Source organism: Somniosus microcephalus, chromosome 9 (assembly GCF_052327205.1).
Source record: "Somniosus microcephalus isolate GS21.2 chromosome 9, FLI_Smic_1.0, whole genome shotgun sequence".
Classification (NCBI taxonomy): Eukaryota; Metazoa; Chordata; class Chondrichthyes; order Squaliformes; family Somniosidae; genus Somniosus; species Somniosus microcephalus.
Window position 1 is genome coordinate 237,843,888 of NC_140995.1, and position 18,498 is coordinate 237,862,385.

An 18,498-nucleotide genomic window follows, 5' to 3' on the forward strand; every position below is an offset into this window, starting at 1 on the left:
GGGAAGTTATTTTAAGAAATTTTAAGTAAGTTTTAAAGTTTAAATTTTTTTTTTTTTTTTTTAAAAAGGGTTTTCAGAACGGTAGGTAGAAGGAGCAATTGTGGCTGTGTGAATGGAATGTGAGAATGAGTTATGTATGTATGTCCACATATATTCCTTTACGTATATGTATGTATGTTTTATATTCCTTTACTAATGTGTATGAATGTATGTTTTTAATTATGATTTTCCAATAAGTTACTTTCTCTGAAAGTCATAATTAAATAATACATTCATACACATAAATAAAGGAATATATACATAACACGCAAAGGAATATATACAGACATACATACTTTCAGAAGCTCCACGATAAGAAATATCTTCCTCCGCAGCCTGTGGAGCAACTGTACCCATGCTTTTTTCATGTGTAAGTTGTAATGACTGGACCTCACTGAAAGCATTAATGAAAGCGGCGAATTATACTGCGCACGCGCTGCCTGTGCAGTCGCACGCGTTCTGCCTCTGAACCCCTTCGTTCAGAGGACAGGAAATGCCGGTTTTCCCCACATGCACTGTGAATGCTGAAAACCGGCATTTCATCCGGCCAGATGCGTAAGTACCCCGACCGTACTAGCGCATTTGGAAGGGAATTACTGGGCCAACATTTTACATGTCAATAAAATTAAAAATTTAACAATTGCACGACTTGCCCCCTCGCATCTGCGACTGAGGGCCCAAGGAGGTGCATTGCGCAAGAGGTCATCATCGTACGTATCCTCACACTGTTCCCTTTGGGGAACTGTATGAAGTGGTGGAAGGATTTATGGCCGTGATTAACGCTCATTCCGTGACTGTAACCATCTTTGAACCAGCCATTAGGGTGGTTAGTCCTATGGCGGGAGGGTTTTACGGGCTCCCACAACCCATCTGAGGGGGGGGGGCCACCAACACCCACGGACGCAAGTATCCCGCTGGATGTCCACCCAGAATTTAAAGTTGGAGCTCCGACTCCACTTGCCGGGACTGTCTGGAGTGGGGTTCAAAACCCTACTCCTTCTGGCCCAGCGGCGGGGATGCTTACTGCTACGCAAAAGGCCCACTCCGCACAAAAGGTGACACCCATACGTTTCCTGCGCCTTTTCCCTCCCCGTGACTGGAGCCCTATGCTGCCATTTCACGTTGCTAATTGGATTGGGCCTTTGTCATAGCAGTAGGATCCCCGCCGCTGGGCCAGATCAGGGTAGGGTTTCGAACCCCGCTCCAGACAGTCCCGGCAAGTGGAGTCGGAGCTCCGGCTCCAAATTCTGGGTTGACATCCAGTGGGATATTTGCGTCCGTGTGATGTGCCTCAATAATTCCGAGACTCGACGTTAGCGAAACAAAACAAGGCTTTTATTAACTTAGAACGTAACACGTAAGAGAGAGAGATATCTTCCTTCTGGAGACTGAGGCCAGACTGAGCTAGCTTACAAAAGGGGCCAGGTATGGGCGGAGCCCTACACACACAGCACATTCCAGCACATTCCAGTAACCAATACAATGAGGACTGGGGGAAGGGAAATGACGCTGAAACCGACCACAGTCACAGGCAGTGATGAATGGAATATTTCATCACATTCACCCCTTCTATAGATTTAGTCTGTTCGGGGGTTTGATAGTCCTCTGCGACCGACGTGGCTGTTGTGGTGCCGCGGGTGTCGGCTGGGTGTCCCCGGTAGTCTCCTGGGTCTCTGCCGGGGGTGCCGCCAGGGTTGTTGAAGGGGTAGTTGGTGGGGGTGCCGTTGGTCGATGTTCTTCCGGGGGTGATGAAAGAGTAGTGGGTGGGTAAGAGTTGCTGTGATCGTTGTTGCTGCTATTGCCGTGGTTGTTGTCGATGCCGGCTGGGGCGACGTCTTTTATGGACACGGTGATTTCCCTTGCGTCGGCGTGCCGGACATATGCGTATTGGGGGTTGGCGTGGAGTAGGTGTACTGGCTCCACGAGAGGGTCCGTCTTGTGGCCCCTCACATGCCTTCGCACGAGTACCGGACCTGGGGTGGAGAGCCATGACGGCATGGATACGCCTGAGGTGGATTTCCGGGGAAAGACAAACATTCGTTCATGAGGCGTGGCATTAGTGGCCGTACACAATAGCGACCGTATCGAATGGAGCACATCCGAGAGGACCTCCTGCCAGCGGGAGATAGGGAGGCCCTTGGTCCTTAGAGCTAGAGTGACTGCTTTCCATACTGTCCCGTTCTCTCGCTCCACTTGGCCGTTACCCCGGGGGTTGTAGCTGGTGGTACGGCTCGTGGCGATCCCCTTGGACAGCATGTACTGGCGTAGCTCTTCACTCATGAAGGACGCCCCCCTTTCCGTATGGATGTAGCTCGGCATACCGAACAGGCAGAATAGGCTGTTGAGGCATTTAATGACCGTGGCGCTGGTCATGTCTGGGCAGGGGAAGGCGAATGGGAACCGGGAGTATTCGTCCACAATGTTCAGGAAGTAAACATTGCGGTCGACGGACGGGAGGGGGCCCTTGAAATCTAAGCTGAGCTGCTCAAAGGGCCGTGTAGCTTTGATTAAGTGGGCTCTATCTGGGCGGTAGAACCGAGGCTTGCACTCAGCGCAAGTGCGGCAGTTCCTGGTCAGAGACCGAACTTCCTCAATCGAGTAGGGTAAGTTACGGGACTTTATGAAGTGGAACAGCCGCGTGACCCCTGGGTGGCAGAGGTCGTTGTGGAGGGTCTGTAGCCGATCCCCGGTGGCGCTGGCACACATCCCTCGTGAGAGGGCGTCAGGGGATTCGTTAAGGGCCCCTGGCCGGTAAATGATGTCGTACTCGAAGGTGGAGAGCTCGATCCGCCACCTAAGAATCTTATCATTTTTAATCTTCCCCCTCTGTTTATTATTGAACATAAACGCTACCGACCGCTGGTCGGTAAGTAGGGTGAAGCGTTTGCCGGCTAGGTAGTGGCGCCAGTGGCGCACTGCCTCCACGATGGCTTGGGCCTCCTTTTCCACGGAGGAGTGTCTGATCTCGGGCCCTTGGAGGGTCCTCGAGAAGAAAGCTACGGGCCGCCCCGCCTGGTTGAGGGTGGCCGCCAAGGCGAAGTCAGACGCATCACTTTCCACTTGAAATGGAGTGTTCTCGTCCACTGCCTGTAGCGTGGCCTGCTCAATATCCTGCTTAATGCTTTTGAAGGCGGCGTGGGCCTCAGCAGAGAGCGGAAAAGAGGATGCTTTCAAGAGGGGGCGGGCTTTGTCGGAGTAGTTGGGGACCCACTGGGCATAATAAGAAAATAACCCCAGGCACCTTTTCAGGGCTTTGGGAGTGTTGGGCAGGGGCAGCTCCCGTAGGGGGCGCAATCGGTCGGGGTCTGGTCCGATTTCCCCATTCTCCACCACGCTGCCTAGCATGCAGAGGCGCGTGGTGTTGAAAACGCACTTGTCCTCGTTGTAGGTGAGGTTGAGTTTTTGTGCGGTTTCCAGGAACCTCTCGAGGTTCGAGTCGTGATCCTGCTGATTGTGGCCGCAGATGGTGACGTTGTCGAGGTAGGGGAAGGTTGCCTGCAAGTGGTGGTCATCGACCATGCGGTCCATCTCCCTCTGAAAAACCGAGACCCCATTCGTCACCCCAAAGGGGACTCTGAGGAATTGGTAGAGGCGTCCGTTCGCCTCGAAGGCGGTGTACGGGCGGTCCTCTGGTCTGATAGGGAGCTGGTGGTACGCTGACTGGAGGTCGATGGTGGAGAACACCCGGTATTGGGCGATTTGGTTCACCATTTCTGATATGCGGGGTAGCGGGTAGGCGTCTAGTTGGGTGTACCTGTTGATCGTTTGACTATAGCCGATCACCATCCGTTTCTTCTCGCTACCCCTTACCACTACCACTTGGGCGCGCCACGGGCTGTTGCTGCGTTCAATAATGCGCTCTTTCAGGAGCCTGTCTACCTCGGTCGCGATAAACCGCCTGTCCTCCCAGCTGTACCTCCTGCTTTTGGTCGCTATTGGCCGGCAGTTAGGGGTAAGGTTCGCGAATAGCGAAGGCGGCTTTACCTTCAGGGTAGCCAGACCGCACACTGTGAGGGGCGGCTGGGACCCACCGTACTTGAGCGTGATGCTTTGGTGGTTGCACTGGAAATCCAGGCCCAAGATCACGCTCGCACATAGGTTCTTCATGATTAATACTTTAAAATTATCGTATACAGTTCCGTTAACGCCCAATTGTACCATGCAGTAACCCAGAATGGTCGATGTCTGGGTTTTATCAGCCATAGAGATGGTACCCTGAGCAGGGACCACCTTTAGGGAGAGTTGCTGTGCCAGTTCAGGGTGGATAAAGCTCTCCGTGCTTCCACTGTCAATTAAACATTTAACCCGGCACCCGTTTACCTCGATGTCCACCATTGATTTGGATAGCGGGTGCGGCCTGGTCTGGTCCACTGTGACCGATGCCACTGTAGGGCCCTGATCGATACAAGATGGCGTCCACGCTGTCTGCTCATAAGATGGCGGACCCCACGAGGTCGGGCAAGATGGCGTCCAAGATGGCCGCTCCCACGGCGCACACGCGGCGGTGGCGGGTTTTCCGGCGGTTGGTTTTCCGGCGGGGTTCCCTCTGCACGCCTTCCCGAAGTGCCCCTTCTTACCGCACTTAAAGCAGGTGGTGCCTTTCGCCGGGCACAGGTTTCTGGTGTGTTTTGGCTGCCCGCAGAAGTAGCAGTTGGGTCCCTGACGCGTCGCGGCTGTCGTAGGGCTTCTGGGGGGAGAGCGGGGCCCTGCCGGTGTCGGGCTGCCGGGCGGGGAAGATGCCTTCCAAGATGGCGGCGCCCTCGGTGCACACGTGGCGGCGTGGACGGCGCGGGCTGAAGAGTAGGCGTCCGAGTTTCTCTGGGCCACATCCAGGGATCGCGCGGTGTCCACAGCCTGTTTCAGGTCCAACCCCGTTTTTTCCAGCAGTCTTTGCCGGATGTAAGTGGAGCTGAGGCCTGTGATAAAGGCATCGCGAACAAGCTCGTCAGTGTACACTGCGGCTTTTACATCTCGGCACTTGCAGTCTTTGCCAAGCATTTTCAGGGTGCTTAGGAACTCCTCCACCGATTCCCCAGGTCGCTGTGCGCGAGTAGCGAGCAGATGCCTAGCATACACCTCATTCGTAGGCTGCTGGTAATGCGCCTTTAAGATGTCGCAGGCGGCCAGGTACGTATCGGCGTCTTGGATGAGGGGGTAAACCCGGTGGCTTACCCAATTCCGCAGAATTCTGAGTCTCATCCTCGCAGCGTCCGTAGCGTCTTTGACGGCTGCGGAATTGTCCAGGAAGAATTCCATACACTCAAACCAGTGTCCGAAGCGTGCTGATGCGTCTGGAGCATGTTGATCCAAATCCAAACGTTCGGGTTTCAGGAGTTGATCCATAGTGTTGAAAAATAAGTTAATAAAATTGATGTGCCTCAATAATTCCGAGAGTCGACGTTAGCGAAACAAAACAAGGCTTTTATTAACTTAGAACGTAACACGTAAGAGAGAGAGATATCTTCCTTCTGGAGACTGAGGCCAGACTGAGCTAGCTTACAAAAGGGGCCAGGTATGGGCGGAGCCCTACACACACAGCACATTCCAATAAACAATACAATGAGGACTGGGGGAAGGGAAATGACACTGAAACCGACCACAGTCACAGGCAGTGATGAATGGAATATTTCATCACACCGTGGGTGTGGGTGGCCCCCCCTCCTTGTATAGCTTGTGGGATCCCGTAAAACCCTCCCGCCATAGGACTAACCGCCCTAATGGCTGGTTCAAAGATGGTTACGGTCACGGAATGAGCGTTAATCATGGCCATAAATCCTTCCACCACTTCATACAGTTCCCCAAAGGGAACAGTGTGAAGACACATATGACGACGACATTGCTAAATAAATAAATGGAATTAAAAAAATTCTTTTAGGGCTTTTAAAAGTCTTTAAATTGCTTTAATTCTCTTTAAAACTACTTCAGATTACTCAAAATAATGTAAACATTTTAAAAAGTTTATAAAAGTTACCAAAATCTTCAAAAAACTTCCAACAACCTATTTAAACTGCTGCTTTGCATGTAAAGATCCTTAGCAGCTTGACAGAAACATTGGGGGCGTGTCCAGTGAAACTGAGACCTCAAGGGGTGTGTCTCACTTACACTGCACGCTCCTGGCTTCGCGCTGGCTGCACTCCTGGACGGCGTGACGTCATACGCTGCCCGGGAATGTGCTTTCTATTTCTGCAAGTTCAGGCGTCCCAGAAGCTGATCGGCACGAGCGCGGGGTAAGTGCAAATACGGGGCTTGCATGCGCTGCAAGCCCCGTTCTGGAATTTCTGGGCCATTATCAGCGACTCATGCAATGTCAAAGAGAGAGATGGGAAACTTTTCTGTCACCAGCTTGCTGTGTTGCACCCGTCTGTCCATCCCCCATGCGTGAATCATCCTCAATACCAATGATTTCCAGGACGGCCTCCTCCCAGGGGGTCAGGTGGGCTATTGAGGGTGGCCCTCCTCCTGTCCTGGCTCACTCTCTTTTCCTGCAATGAGGGAGATAAGTGGAAGTTGAGTGAGAATGAAGGAGTGAGTGTAGAGATTGCATAGCATAGATACTTAGAAGGAGACAAAGATGGAGTGAGGTTGCAAGACCAAGGGCCCCCCCTGTGTGTTGTCAGTTGTGTTCAAAGCATCAGAGTGAGAGGGAGTGTGAGGGCTGCCTGGTGGAATAGTTATGTGAATGTGAGCCTAGAGAGAGAGGGAATGGGTAAGGGTGCATGGATGTCAGTGTCAAGTGGGATGTGGAAGAAGAGATTGCTGAAGCTGAGTGCTGGTGAGGAAAGGCAATGGGGATTAGCTTGAGGGTGATGGGAAATTCATACTCACTTTTCCAGTGCACTGAAGGTCATGAAATCTTTTCCTGCACTGTGTCCACGTTCTGCGGGTGACTCCCAAGGAATTGACCTCCTCAGCCACCTGCATCCACACAGCCTTGGTCTGAGTGGGAGGCCTCTTCCTCCCTGATGAAGGGAACAGGAACTCCCTGTTGGCCCTAGCCCCATCCACCAATGCCTGAAGTGCTGCCTCGTCAAAGTGAGGAGCTGCTCTTGCCCTCCCACTTGTCATCTCTCCTGCAGGTGCCTCTGACATCAAATGGAGGAAGCTTGGAAGCCTGCAGAAGAAGCAAGGCTTGCTGTGGACCTTAAATGCAGCAGCAATGATGACGTAATCGGAGGGGACTTTCAGTCATGAAAAACCCCCTTGCAAAGGCTTCCCACACATTGGAAATCAATTGGTCAATTGAGTTAAAATTGCATCAATCACCCACATCCATTTAGATTCGTGTGGGAAACACGAAATTCGGATAATACGACAACAGCCCACACCTGAGCTAAAATCACCCCCATTGTGTTGACTTCAGCTGATGGGAGTTACTGTTATGTACATTTCCTATCTAATTGTCTTCAAGGCTGGTCCTGATGTCAGTGTGACTTTGATCCCTGTTCACAACCTACAATAAGAACACTTATCAGTGACATCAGATGAGCAGCACCTTGCTGTGCGGAAAAATGGCTAACACTTTAAAAAAGATTTTTACATGATTTTTCTTTCTATTGAATGTACTTATGCTTTCCTGAAGGTACTCGTTAGTGATGTAACCTGAATTAGAGGAAGTAGGTCAGTCAGTAGTTTTAGCTGCTTGTAAATATCTTTATGCTTTGATACTTACTTTAGTTGGAGCAATTTTCATTTTGCCTACATTCATGCTGAAAAATTGGGTTTAGACAGGCCCACATTTTTTTATTTAAATCCGACTGACCACTGCCCGCCAAGGTCCACCAGGCTTGATTTTTGAGGCAGCCTTCAAATCAGGAACTAGCATTTAAAGTCTTATTTAAATACATAAAACAGGGTCCTTAAAGGTATTGCTGCAGGCTGCTTGGAAAAACCGTGGTACCACTAATTGTTGTGAGGCCAGAAGGCACATCAGTGCGCCCCCAACCCCTCTTTAAAGTTTAACTTCCACCTCGGCTCCATGGAGGACCCATCAGATTTCCCGCCTCCCTCTGGTCGCTGAATTGCTTGTCAATTCAAATGAAGCCCCATTAAAATGGCTCTGGCCTCTTGCTATTGCCATCGGGCAAGCAATGCGATCGCTCGATCTATCGCCCGCCCGACATGCGCTACAATTGAAAATTGGACACTCGGTGTACTAGGCTGATTTTATTTCATTCTTGCTCCAGAATAGATGCTACTTTGGAAATCTATCAAACAATTTGTAAAATCTGATCTGAAGGAGGAAGAAAGTGCAGTTCTTGGAAGAGTTTTCAAGGCACCAGCAGGAATCATAGAAACTTACAGCACAGAAGGAGGCCATTTGGCCCGTTGTGCCTGTGCTGGCTCTTTGAAAGAGCCGTCGTGCTTAGTTCCACATCCCTGCTTTTTGTCCGTAACCCTGTAAGTTCCTCATCCTCAAGTACCCGTCCAAATCTCTTTTAAAATTACTTACGAGCTTCCACCACCTTTTCAGGTAGCACGGTCCAGATCCTGACAGCACTCTGAGAGAAAAAAATTCTTCTCATCTACATCTTTTGCTGATGATTTTGAATCTATGACCTTTAGTTAGTGACCCATTCACCAGAGGGAATACTTTTTCCTTAGTTACTCTATCAAAACGTCTCATGATCTTGAAAACATCTATTAGGTCACCTCTTAACCTTCTCTGTTCCAAAAAGAACAATCCTAACTGTTCCAACCTCTCCTCATAACTGAAGTCCCGCATCCTTGGTAACATCCTGGTAAACCTCCTCCATACCCTTTCTAAGGCCTTTACATCTTTCCTGAAGTGTGGTGCCCAGAATTGTCCACAATACGCCAGCTGAGGCCTAACCAGTGATTTATAAAGTTCTAGCATAATCTCTTTGCTTTTATACTCTATTCCTCCATTTATAAACCTAAGTAACCAATATGCTTATTTAACCACCTTATCAACTTGCCCTGCCACCTTTCAGGATTTGTGTATATGGACATCAAGGTCTCTCTCTGCTCATCTACACTTTTCAAATTGTGCCATTTATAGTATACTGTCTTTCCATGTTAGTCCTCCCAAAGTGCATCACTTCACACTCCTCCGCATTGGACTCCATCTGCCATGCTTCTGCTCACTTCACCATCCTGTCTATGTCATTGTGAAGCGTATAACTATCCACATCATGATCTACAACTTTGCCCAGTTTTGTATCATCTGCAAACATTATAATGCTGCTCCTTACACCCAGTCGATGTCCTTTATAAAAATTGCAAAGAGTAATTCAACCAAAACTGACCCTTGGGGAACACCACTGCAAACCACCTACCAGTCTGAAAATCTCCATCTACCACCACCCTCTGCTTCCTGTCACTGAGCCAATTTTGTATCGATACCATCACTTTCCCCTTAATTCCATGGGCTTCCATCTTCTTAATAAGCCTCCTGTGTGGCACTTTGTCAAATGCCTCTCGACAGTTTATATATACATCTACTGCACTACTTTGATCAACCTTCTCTGTTACCTCATCAAAGAATTCAATCAAGTTAGTCAGACATGATTTACCTTTTACAAATCCATGCTGGCTCTTCTTGATTAACCCATGCCTTTAAAAATGAAAGTTTATTTTGTCCCCGATAATGGTTTCCAATAACTTCCCCACCACCGATGTTAGGCTGACTGGCCTGTAGTTTCCTGGTTTATCCCACTCCCCTTTCTTGAATAGTGGTATAATATTAGTAATCCTCCAGTCCTCCGGAACTACTCCTGTATTCAATGGGGATTGAAAGATTGTGAAAAATTCTTCTGCTATTTCTACCGTTGCTTCTTTCAGCTACCTAGGATCCATTCCATCTGGACCGGGAGACTTACTAACTTTCAGTAATGCTCATCTTTTTAGTACATCTGCTCTATTAATGGGGCAGTAATTCCTCCCCAAACGCGTGAGTACGAAAGGGGTACTCACGCGTCTGGCTGGAGGAAATGCCGGTTTTCAGCATGCACAGCGCATGCGCTGAAAACCGGCATTTCCTCTCCTCTAACCCAAGAGTTGAAGAGGCTAGCACGTGCACTGTAGGGGGCAGCGCGTGCGTCTTGGATTTCCTCTGTTTTGGGGGATTTGCGCATGTGTAAAGGCCTCCGGTCTTTACACTTGTAAAAAGCACATGTAAGTATTTACTTTTACAGGTAAGTGGTGTTTTAGTGCAATTTAGAATTTTTTTTCTCCACAGGTTTATTATTTTAAAGACTCTACAATAAGGTAAGTTTAGTTTTAGACCCTTTTTATTAAAAATTTATCTTTTTCAAAAAGAAAAATTATTGTTTAAATTATTTTTTAACTTATTTATACTTAATTTAATGATTGGGATGTTTTTTAAAATTTTATTTAAAGTTTGAGTAGTGTTTTGGGGTGCAGTACTTCTCATGAGTTTGACAGTTCTTACTCTCAAACTTATGAATGAAGTTTCCCTCCCCTGATTGGCTGAACAGTGCTCACCTGATCCCAGCCGGCACATCACACTAACTACGCCGCTGGGTCAGGTTAGCACAGCGCGCCGACATCAGAACCTGGCCACTGAAAGGAAATCCACTGCGGGCCAGGTTTCAGATGTTGGCGCGCAGGGTGAGTGCACATCGGGGGCTTGCACGCGCGGCAAGCCCCCGACACCAAGTTCTGGGCCATTATCCTGTCCATAACTTCCCTTTCTTCTTTTAATGTAACAATCACCTCATCCACTACCTTTGTGAAGACAGGTGCAAAGTACTCATTTAATACTTTTGCGTTGTCCTCTGCCTCGACATGAAGATTTCCCTTTGGGCCCTGAATAGGCCCACTTTTTTCCCTAGCAAACCGTTTGCATTTTACTTGTTGATAAAACATTTTAGGGTTCAACTTAATGTTGCCTGCTAATCGTTTCTCGTAACCACTCTTTGCCTCCCGTATTTACTTTTTAAATTCCCTCCTGTACTTTCCATAATCTTCCTGGTTATTAACTGAATCTTGCCTCTGACAGAAAAGGTTCCCTTTTCTGTTTTTTTTAAACTTTTATTTCCCTTGTCATGTAGGTGCATTAGCTTTGGATGCTCTACCTTTTCCCTTCAAAAAAATATGCCTAGTTTGTACCTGAACTATCTCTTCCCTAAAAGCCCTTCATTGCTCTGTTGCTGTTTTACCTTTTCCAATCTACCTGTGCTAGGTTCCTTCTTAAATCATTGAAATTAGCTCTTCCCCATTTTCACCTTTAGCATTTAACATTTATACCTTCAATATTTTCTGTTCTCTTTCCATAATTATTTTAAACCAAATTATGTTATGGATACTGTTAGCAGATGATATCCTACTGTAACACCTTCCACTTGCCCTACTTCATTTCCCAGAACCAGATCCAACACTGCTTCCTTTCTTGTTGGACTGAAGACCTCTCAATAGTAGAAAGGGTACACGAACAGAGAGACCTGGGGGTATATGTACAGAAATCATTGAAGGTGGCAGGGCAGGTTGAGAAAGTGGTTAAAAAAGCTTACGGGATCCTGGGCTTCATGAACAGAGGCATAGAGTACAAAAGCAAGGAATTTATGATGAACCTTTATAACACACTGGTTCGGCTTTAACTGGAGTATTGTGTCCAATTCTGGGCACTGCACTTTAGGAAGGATATGAAGGCCATGGAGAGGGTGCAGAAAAGATTTACAAGAATATAGACTTGAATATAGGGGTTATAATTAAGAAGTTTACAGATGATACTAAAATCGGCTGTGTGGTTGATACTGAAGAAGGAAGCCGTAGACTGCAGGAAGATATCAATAAATTGGTCAGGTGGGCAGAACAGTGGCAAATGGAATTCAATCCGGAGAAGTGTGAGGTAATGCATTTGGGGAGGACTAACAAGGAAAAGGAATACACATTAAATGGTAGGACACTGAGTAGTGTAGAGGAACAAAGGGACCTTGGAGTGCATGTCCACAGATCCCTGAAGGTAGCAGGCCAGGTAGATAAGGTGGTTAAGAAGGCATATGGAATGCTTGCCTTTATTAGCCATGGCATAGAATACAAGAGCAGGGGGGGTTATGCTTCAACAGTTTAAAACACTAGTTAGGCCTCAGCTAGAGTACTGCATGCAATTCTGGTCACCACATTACAGGAAAGATGTGATTGCACTAGAGAGGGTACAGAGGAAATTTACAAGGATGTTGCTGGGAGTAGAGAATCTTAGCTATGAGGAAAGACTGGATAGGCTTGGTCTGTTTTCCTTGGAACAGAGGAGGCTGAGGGGAGACCTTATTGAGGTGTATAAAATTATGAGGGACCTAGATAAAGTGGATAGAAAGGACCTATTTCCCTTAGCAGAAGGGTCAAAAACCAGGGGGCACAGATTTAAAGTAATTGGTGGAAGGTTTAGAGGGGATTTGAGGGGAAATTTCTTCACCCAGAGGGTTGTGGGGGTCTGGAACTCACTGCCTGAAAGGATGGTAGAGGCAGGAACCCTAACCACATTTAAAAAGTACTTGGATGTGCACTTGGGATGCTGTAACCTGCAGGGCTACGGACCAAGAGCTGGGAAGTGGGATTAGGCTGGATAGCTCTTTGTTGGCCATGCGGACACGATGGGCCGAAATGGCCTCCTACCATGCTGTAACTTTCTATGATTCTATGGTTCTAGGAATGGTTCCAGGGATGAGGGACTTCAGTTACGTGGATAGACTAGAGAAGCTGGGGTTGTTCTCCTTAGAGCAAAGAAGGTTGAGAGGAGATTTGATAGAGGTGTTCAAAATCATGAGGTGTCTAGACAGAGTAGATAGAGAGAAACTGTTCCCATTGGTGGAAGGGTCGAGAACCAGAGGACACAGATTTAAGGTGATTGAATCAAAGGCAATATGAGGAACAAAGTTTTTACACAGCGAGTGTTTAGGATCTGGAATGTACTGCCTGAAAGAGTGGTGGAGACAGACTCAATCATGGCTTTCAAAAGGGAGTTGGATAAGTACCTGAAAGGAAAAAATTTGCAGGGCTACGGGGAAAGGGCGGGGGAGTGGGACTAGCTGGAGTGCTCTTGCAGAGAGACGGCACAGGGGGGGTTTAAACTAAAATGGCAGGGGGTTGGGAACCTGAGCAGGGAGACAGAGGAAAGGGAAACAGGGATAAAAGCAAAAGATAGGAAGGAGAAAAACAAAAGTGGCAGTCAGAGAAATCAACGGTTTAAATCAAACGTGGCCACAGTAAATAATAATTATAATAGGTCTAAGTGCGTTAAAAAAACAAGCCTGAAGGCTTTGTGTCTTAATGCGAGGAGCATTTGTAATAAGGTGGACGAATTGGCTGCGCAAATAGAGGTAAACGAATATGATTTGGTTGGGATTACGGAAACGTGGCTCAAGGATGGCCAAGACTGGGAACTCAACATCCAGGGGTATTCGATATTCAGGAAAGATAGGCAAAAAGGAAAGGGAGGTGGGGTAGCATTACTGGTTAAAGAAGGGATTAATACAATTGTAATGAAGGATATTAGCTCTGATGATGTGGAATCTGCATGGGTAGAATTGAGAAATACTAAGGGGAAAAAAACATTAGTGGGAGTGGAATATAGACCTCCCAACAGTAAGGCGGAGGTTGGGGATGGCATTAAAAGGGAAATTAAAGAAGCGTGCAATAAGGGCACAGCAGTCATCATGGGTGACTTTAATCTACATATAGATTGGGCCAACCAAATTAGTAACAATACTGTGGAGGAGGAATTCCTGGAGTGTTTACGGGATGGTTTCCTGGACCAATATGTCGAGGAACCAACTAGAGATCAGGCCATCTTAGACTGGGTATTATGTAACGACAAAGGATTAATTAGCAATCTTGTTGTATGAGGCCCCTTGGGTCTGAGCGATCATAATATGATCGAATTCTTCATTAAGATGGAGAATGAAGTAGTTGACTCAGAGACTAGGGTCCTCAATTTAAATAAAGGAAACTACGATGGTCTGAGGAGCGAGTTGGGTAGGATTGATTGGGGAATGGCACTCAAAGGGTTGACGGTGGATAGGCAATGGCAAACATTCAAAGACCGAATGGATGAGCTACAGAATTTGTTCATCCCAGTTTGGCATAAAAATAAAACAAAAAAGGTGACTCAACCGTGGCTAACAAGGGAAATTAGGGATAGCATAAGATCCAAGGAGACGACATATAAATTGGCCAGAAAAAGCAATAATCCTGAGGATTGGGAGCAGTTTAGGATTCAACAAAGGAGGACAAAGGGATTAATTAGGAAAGGGAAAATAGAATATGAGAGTAAGCTAGTAGGGAACATAAAAACTGACTGTAAAAGCTTTTATAGATATGTGAAGAGAAAAAGATTGGTGAAGTCAAGCGTAGGTCCCTTACAGTCAGAATCAGGGGAATTTATAATGGGAAACAAAGAAATGGCAGACCAACTAAATTCATACTTTGGTTCTGTCTTCACAAAGGAGGACACAAATAACCTCCCAGAGATGCCAGTGAATATAGGGCCTGATGAAAGGGTGGAACTGAAAGAAATCAGTATTTGTAGGGAAATGGTGTTAGGAAAATTGATGGGACTAAAGGCCGATAAATCCCCAGGGCCTGATAATCTACATCCCAGGGTACTTAAGGAAGTGGCCCTGGAAATAGTAGATGCATTGCTGGTCATCTTCCAGAACTCGATAAACTCTGGAACAGTACCCATGGATTGGAGGGTAGCTAATGTTACCCCACTATTCAAAAAAGGTGGTCGAGAAAAAGCGGGGAATTATAGCCCGGTAAGCCTGACATCGGTAGTGGGGAAAATGCTAGAATCTATTGTAAAAGATGTAATAGCAGAGCACTTGGTAAGCAGTGACAGGATCGGACAAAGTCAACATGGATTTCCAAAAGGTAAATCATGCTTGACTAATCTACTGGAATTTTTTGAGGATGTAACTGGTAAAATAGATAAGGGAGAACCAGTGGATGTGGTGTATTTGGACTTTCAGAAGGCTTTCGATAAGGTCCCACATAAGAGATTAGCGTGCAAAATTAAGGCACATGGGATTGGGGGCAAGGTATTGACTTGGATAGAGAACTGGTTGGCGGACAGAAAGCAAAGAGTTGGAATAAATGGGTCGTTTTCCGAGTGGCAGGCAGTGACTAGTGGGGTACCGCAAGGATCGGTCCTAGGACCCCAGCTGTTCACAATATATATAAATGACCTGGACGAGGGAATTGGATGTAATATCTCCAAATTTGCAGATGACACAAAGCTGGGTGGGAGGGTAAGCTGTGAGGAGGATGTTGTGAAACTCCAGTACGATTTGGACAGATTGTGTGATTGGGCAGAAACATGGCAAATGCACTATAATGTGGATAAATGTGAGGTTATCCACTTTGGTGGCAAAAACAGGAAGGCAGATTATTATTTGAATGGCAATAGATTGGGAGAAGGGGAAGTGCAAAGAGACCTGGGTGTTCTTGTGCACCAGTCGCTGAAGGTAAGCATGCAGGTGCAGCAGGCGGTTAAGAAGGCAAATGGTATGTTGGCCTTCGTAGCAAGAGGGTTCGAGTACAGGAACAAGGATGTCTTGCTACAGTTGTACAGGGCCTTGGTGAGACCGCACCTTGAGTACTGTGTGCAGTTTTGGTCGCCTTACCTGAGGAAGGACGTTCTTGCCATGGAAGGAGTGCAGCGAAGATTCACCAGGCTGATACCTGGGATGGCAGGAATGACGTATGAGGAGAGATTGTGTCGATTGGGCTTATACTCACTGGAGTTTAGAAGATTGAGAGGGGATCTCATCGAAACTTATAAAATTCTGTCAGGCCTGGACAGACTAGATGCAGGAAGGATGTTTATGATAGCCGGGGCGTCCAGAACCAGGGGTCATAGTCTAAGGATAAGGGGTAAGCCATTTAGGACTGCAATGAGGAGGAATTTCTTCACCCAGAGAGTGGTGAACCTGTGGAATTCTCTGCCACAGAGGGCGGTGGAGGCCAGTTCATTAAATATATTCAAAAAAGAGTTGGATATATTTCTTAAGGCTAAAGGGATCAAGGGAAATGGGGAGAAGGCAGGGACCGGGTACTGAATTTGGATGATCAGCCATGATCTCATTGAATGGCGGAGCAGGCTCGAAGGGCCGAATGGCCTACTCCTGCTCCTATCTTCTATGTTTCTATATGTTTCTATGCTTGATGGGCCAAATGGCCTCCTTCTGTGCTGTAACCATTCTATGATTCTAAGCTCACCCACAGTTGCTCAGAGTTAGAATTGTCATTGATTGTGGAGCTATGAGTTAATAAAAAAAACAATGTTTACAAATTTTAAATAAGAATATACATATGTGTTGAACAAATGGAGTATTTATGTACGGAAAACTCTCAAATTGCTACAATTCAAGAAGATGGCCCACCACCAGCTTCTTGGGAAAACTAAATGAATCCTTGCCAGCGCCACCCACATTCCCGAACAAATCTGGAGAATTTATACATGATGCTCAGTAACCTTTCTTTCTAATTGAGTGGCACTGCTCCACATAGGTTCAAAAGCTGGCACCATAAATTTGTCCATGGAAGTGCACTTACCCATTTGCATGTGCTCTGCGAGGTCATTGATGCTGACATGTTTCTCTGTGTAAACAGATTTGTAACTATTTATAAAGGCAAGGTAAGATTTGGGGGTTATATGCGTTCTTCGCCGATATCTGAAAAGTAGGCACAGAAATTACTTTTATTATTGTACGTATATTTATAACAAAAAACATTTGTGAGCAGTACTATATATCCGAAACCCCACGTACATATTACCTGATATCCATACTCTTTCTACAATGTCTATCATTTATACCTAATTCTGCTGGAAAACATTTTTAGCAAAATTATAACCACTTAAATATGAAAGTTAGTACAAACTACCAGTTAGTGTTCACTCTGTACCCTTTCAGGCAGTGATTTCCAGACCCCCACCACCCTCTGGGTGAAAAAAGTTGTCCTCCAATCGTTCTACTGATTACTTTAAATCTATGCCCCCTGGTATTGACCTCACTGCTAAGGGAAATAGGTCCTTCCTATCCACTCTATCTCGGCCCCTCATCATTTTGTACACCTCAATTAAGTCTCCCCTCAGCCTCCTCTGTTCCAAAGAAAACAACCCCAGCCTCTCCAATCTTTCCTCATAGCTAAAATTCTCCAGTCCTGGCAACATCTTTGTAAATCAACTCTCTACCTTCTCTAGTAGAATCATAGAATGGTTACAGTACAGAAGGAGGCCATTTGGCCTGTCGAGCCCGTGCTGGCTCTTTGCAAGAGCATTTCAGCTAGCCCCTCGCCCTTTCCCCATAGCCCTGCAATTTTTTTCCCTTCAGGTACTTATCCAATTCCCTTTTGAAAGTCACGATTGAATCTGCCTCCACCACCCTTTCAGGCAGTGCATTCTAGATCCTAACCAGTCGCTGCGTAAAAAAGTTTTTCCTCATGTCACCTTTAGTTCTTCTGCCAATAACCTTAAATCTGTGTCATCTGGTTCTCAACCCTTCCGCCAATGGGAACAGTTTCTCTCTATCTACTCTGTCTAGACCCCTCATGATTTTGAATATCTCTATCAAATCTGTCCATCTATTTCACCAGCATGTCTATGCCCTCCTGAAGTCCATCACTATCCTCCTCACTGTTCACTATACTTCCAAGTTTTATGTCATCTGCACATTTTGAAACAGTGCAATAATATCTTTCCTTTAATGTGGGGAACTGTACACAGTACTCTAGCTGTGGCCCAACTAGCGTTTTACACAGTTCTAGCATAAGCTCCCTGCTCTTATATTCTATGCCTCAGCTATTAAAGGAAAGTATCCCGTATGCCATCTTAACCACCTTCTCTAGAGAGTGCGGACGGTGTTGAGTGTACGGAGAGTTTGGTAAGTGCGAGAAAAGTTATTTGTTTATTTAGTGAGTTTAAGTGAAGGGGGAATTTAACTTTCTGAAGTAAGTTTAATTTATTTGAGTAAATTAAGCTGTTGGGGAGTTTAAACCGGAAGCAGAATCCCGGTATAAAAAGGGGCGGGCTGAGTGCGGCAGTGCGAGTGCGGACGGCGTTGAGTGTACGGAGAGTTTGGTAAGTGCGAGAGTTCGGGCAAGTGGGAGGTGAGGGGGTGTTTCTGTCCTGTTTGGTTTCCCACTCTCAGGCTTAGTCAAAACTGCAGAAGCGGAGCAGCGAGACGACTCCACCTAACAGGCCCCACAGGCAGCACTCAAAAGGGAGGTAGGTGATCAGCTGGTTGGTAGGTCCTCTTCCTTCTCTGTTATACCTTTATAAGTTGGTAAGTCCTATTAAATAGTGGTGTGATATTCATCATCTATATCAGGGCAGAGGGTCTTCATTACTAATAATAAGAAATTTAATTAATTTCATAGAAATGGGTGAACAGGTGATGTGTTACTGTTGCGAAATGTGGGAGCCGGTGGACCCCATTGAGGCTCACGGTGATTACATTGCGATAAGTGTTTGCTGTTAGA

At 46.6% G+C, this 18,498-nt stretch overlaps 1 protein-coding gene across 1 annotated transcript in view; it reads right to left on the reverse strand.

The window, feature by feature from the left end:
- Nucleotides 1-18,498, reverse strand: part of LOC147113152 (dynein axonemal heavy chain 8-like) — a 1,456,516-nt gene that overhangs the window by 443,498 nt on the left and 994,520 nt on the right. The window contains exon 38 of the mRNA XM_085998053.1: nucleotides 16,573-16,691. Within this exon, the coding sequence (XP_085854179.1) occupies nucleotides 16,573-16,691 (119 nt within the window). The remainder of the gene's footprint in view (nucleotides 1-16,572; nucleotides 16,692-18,498) is intronic.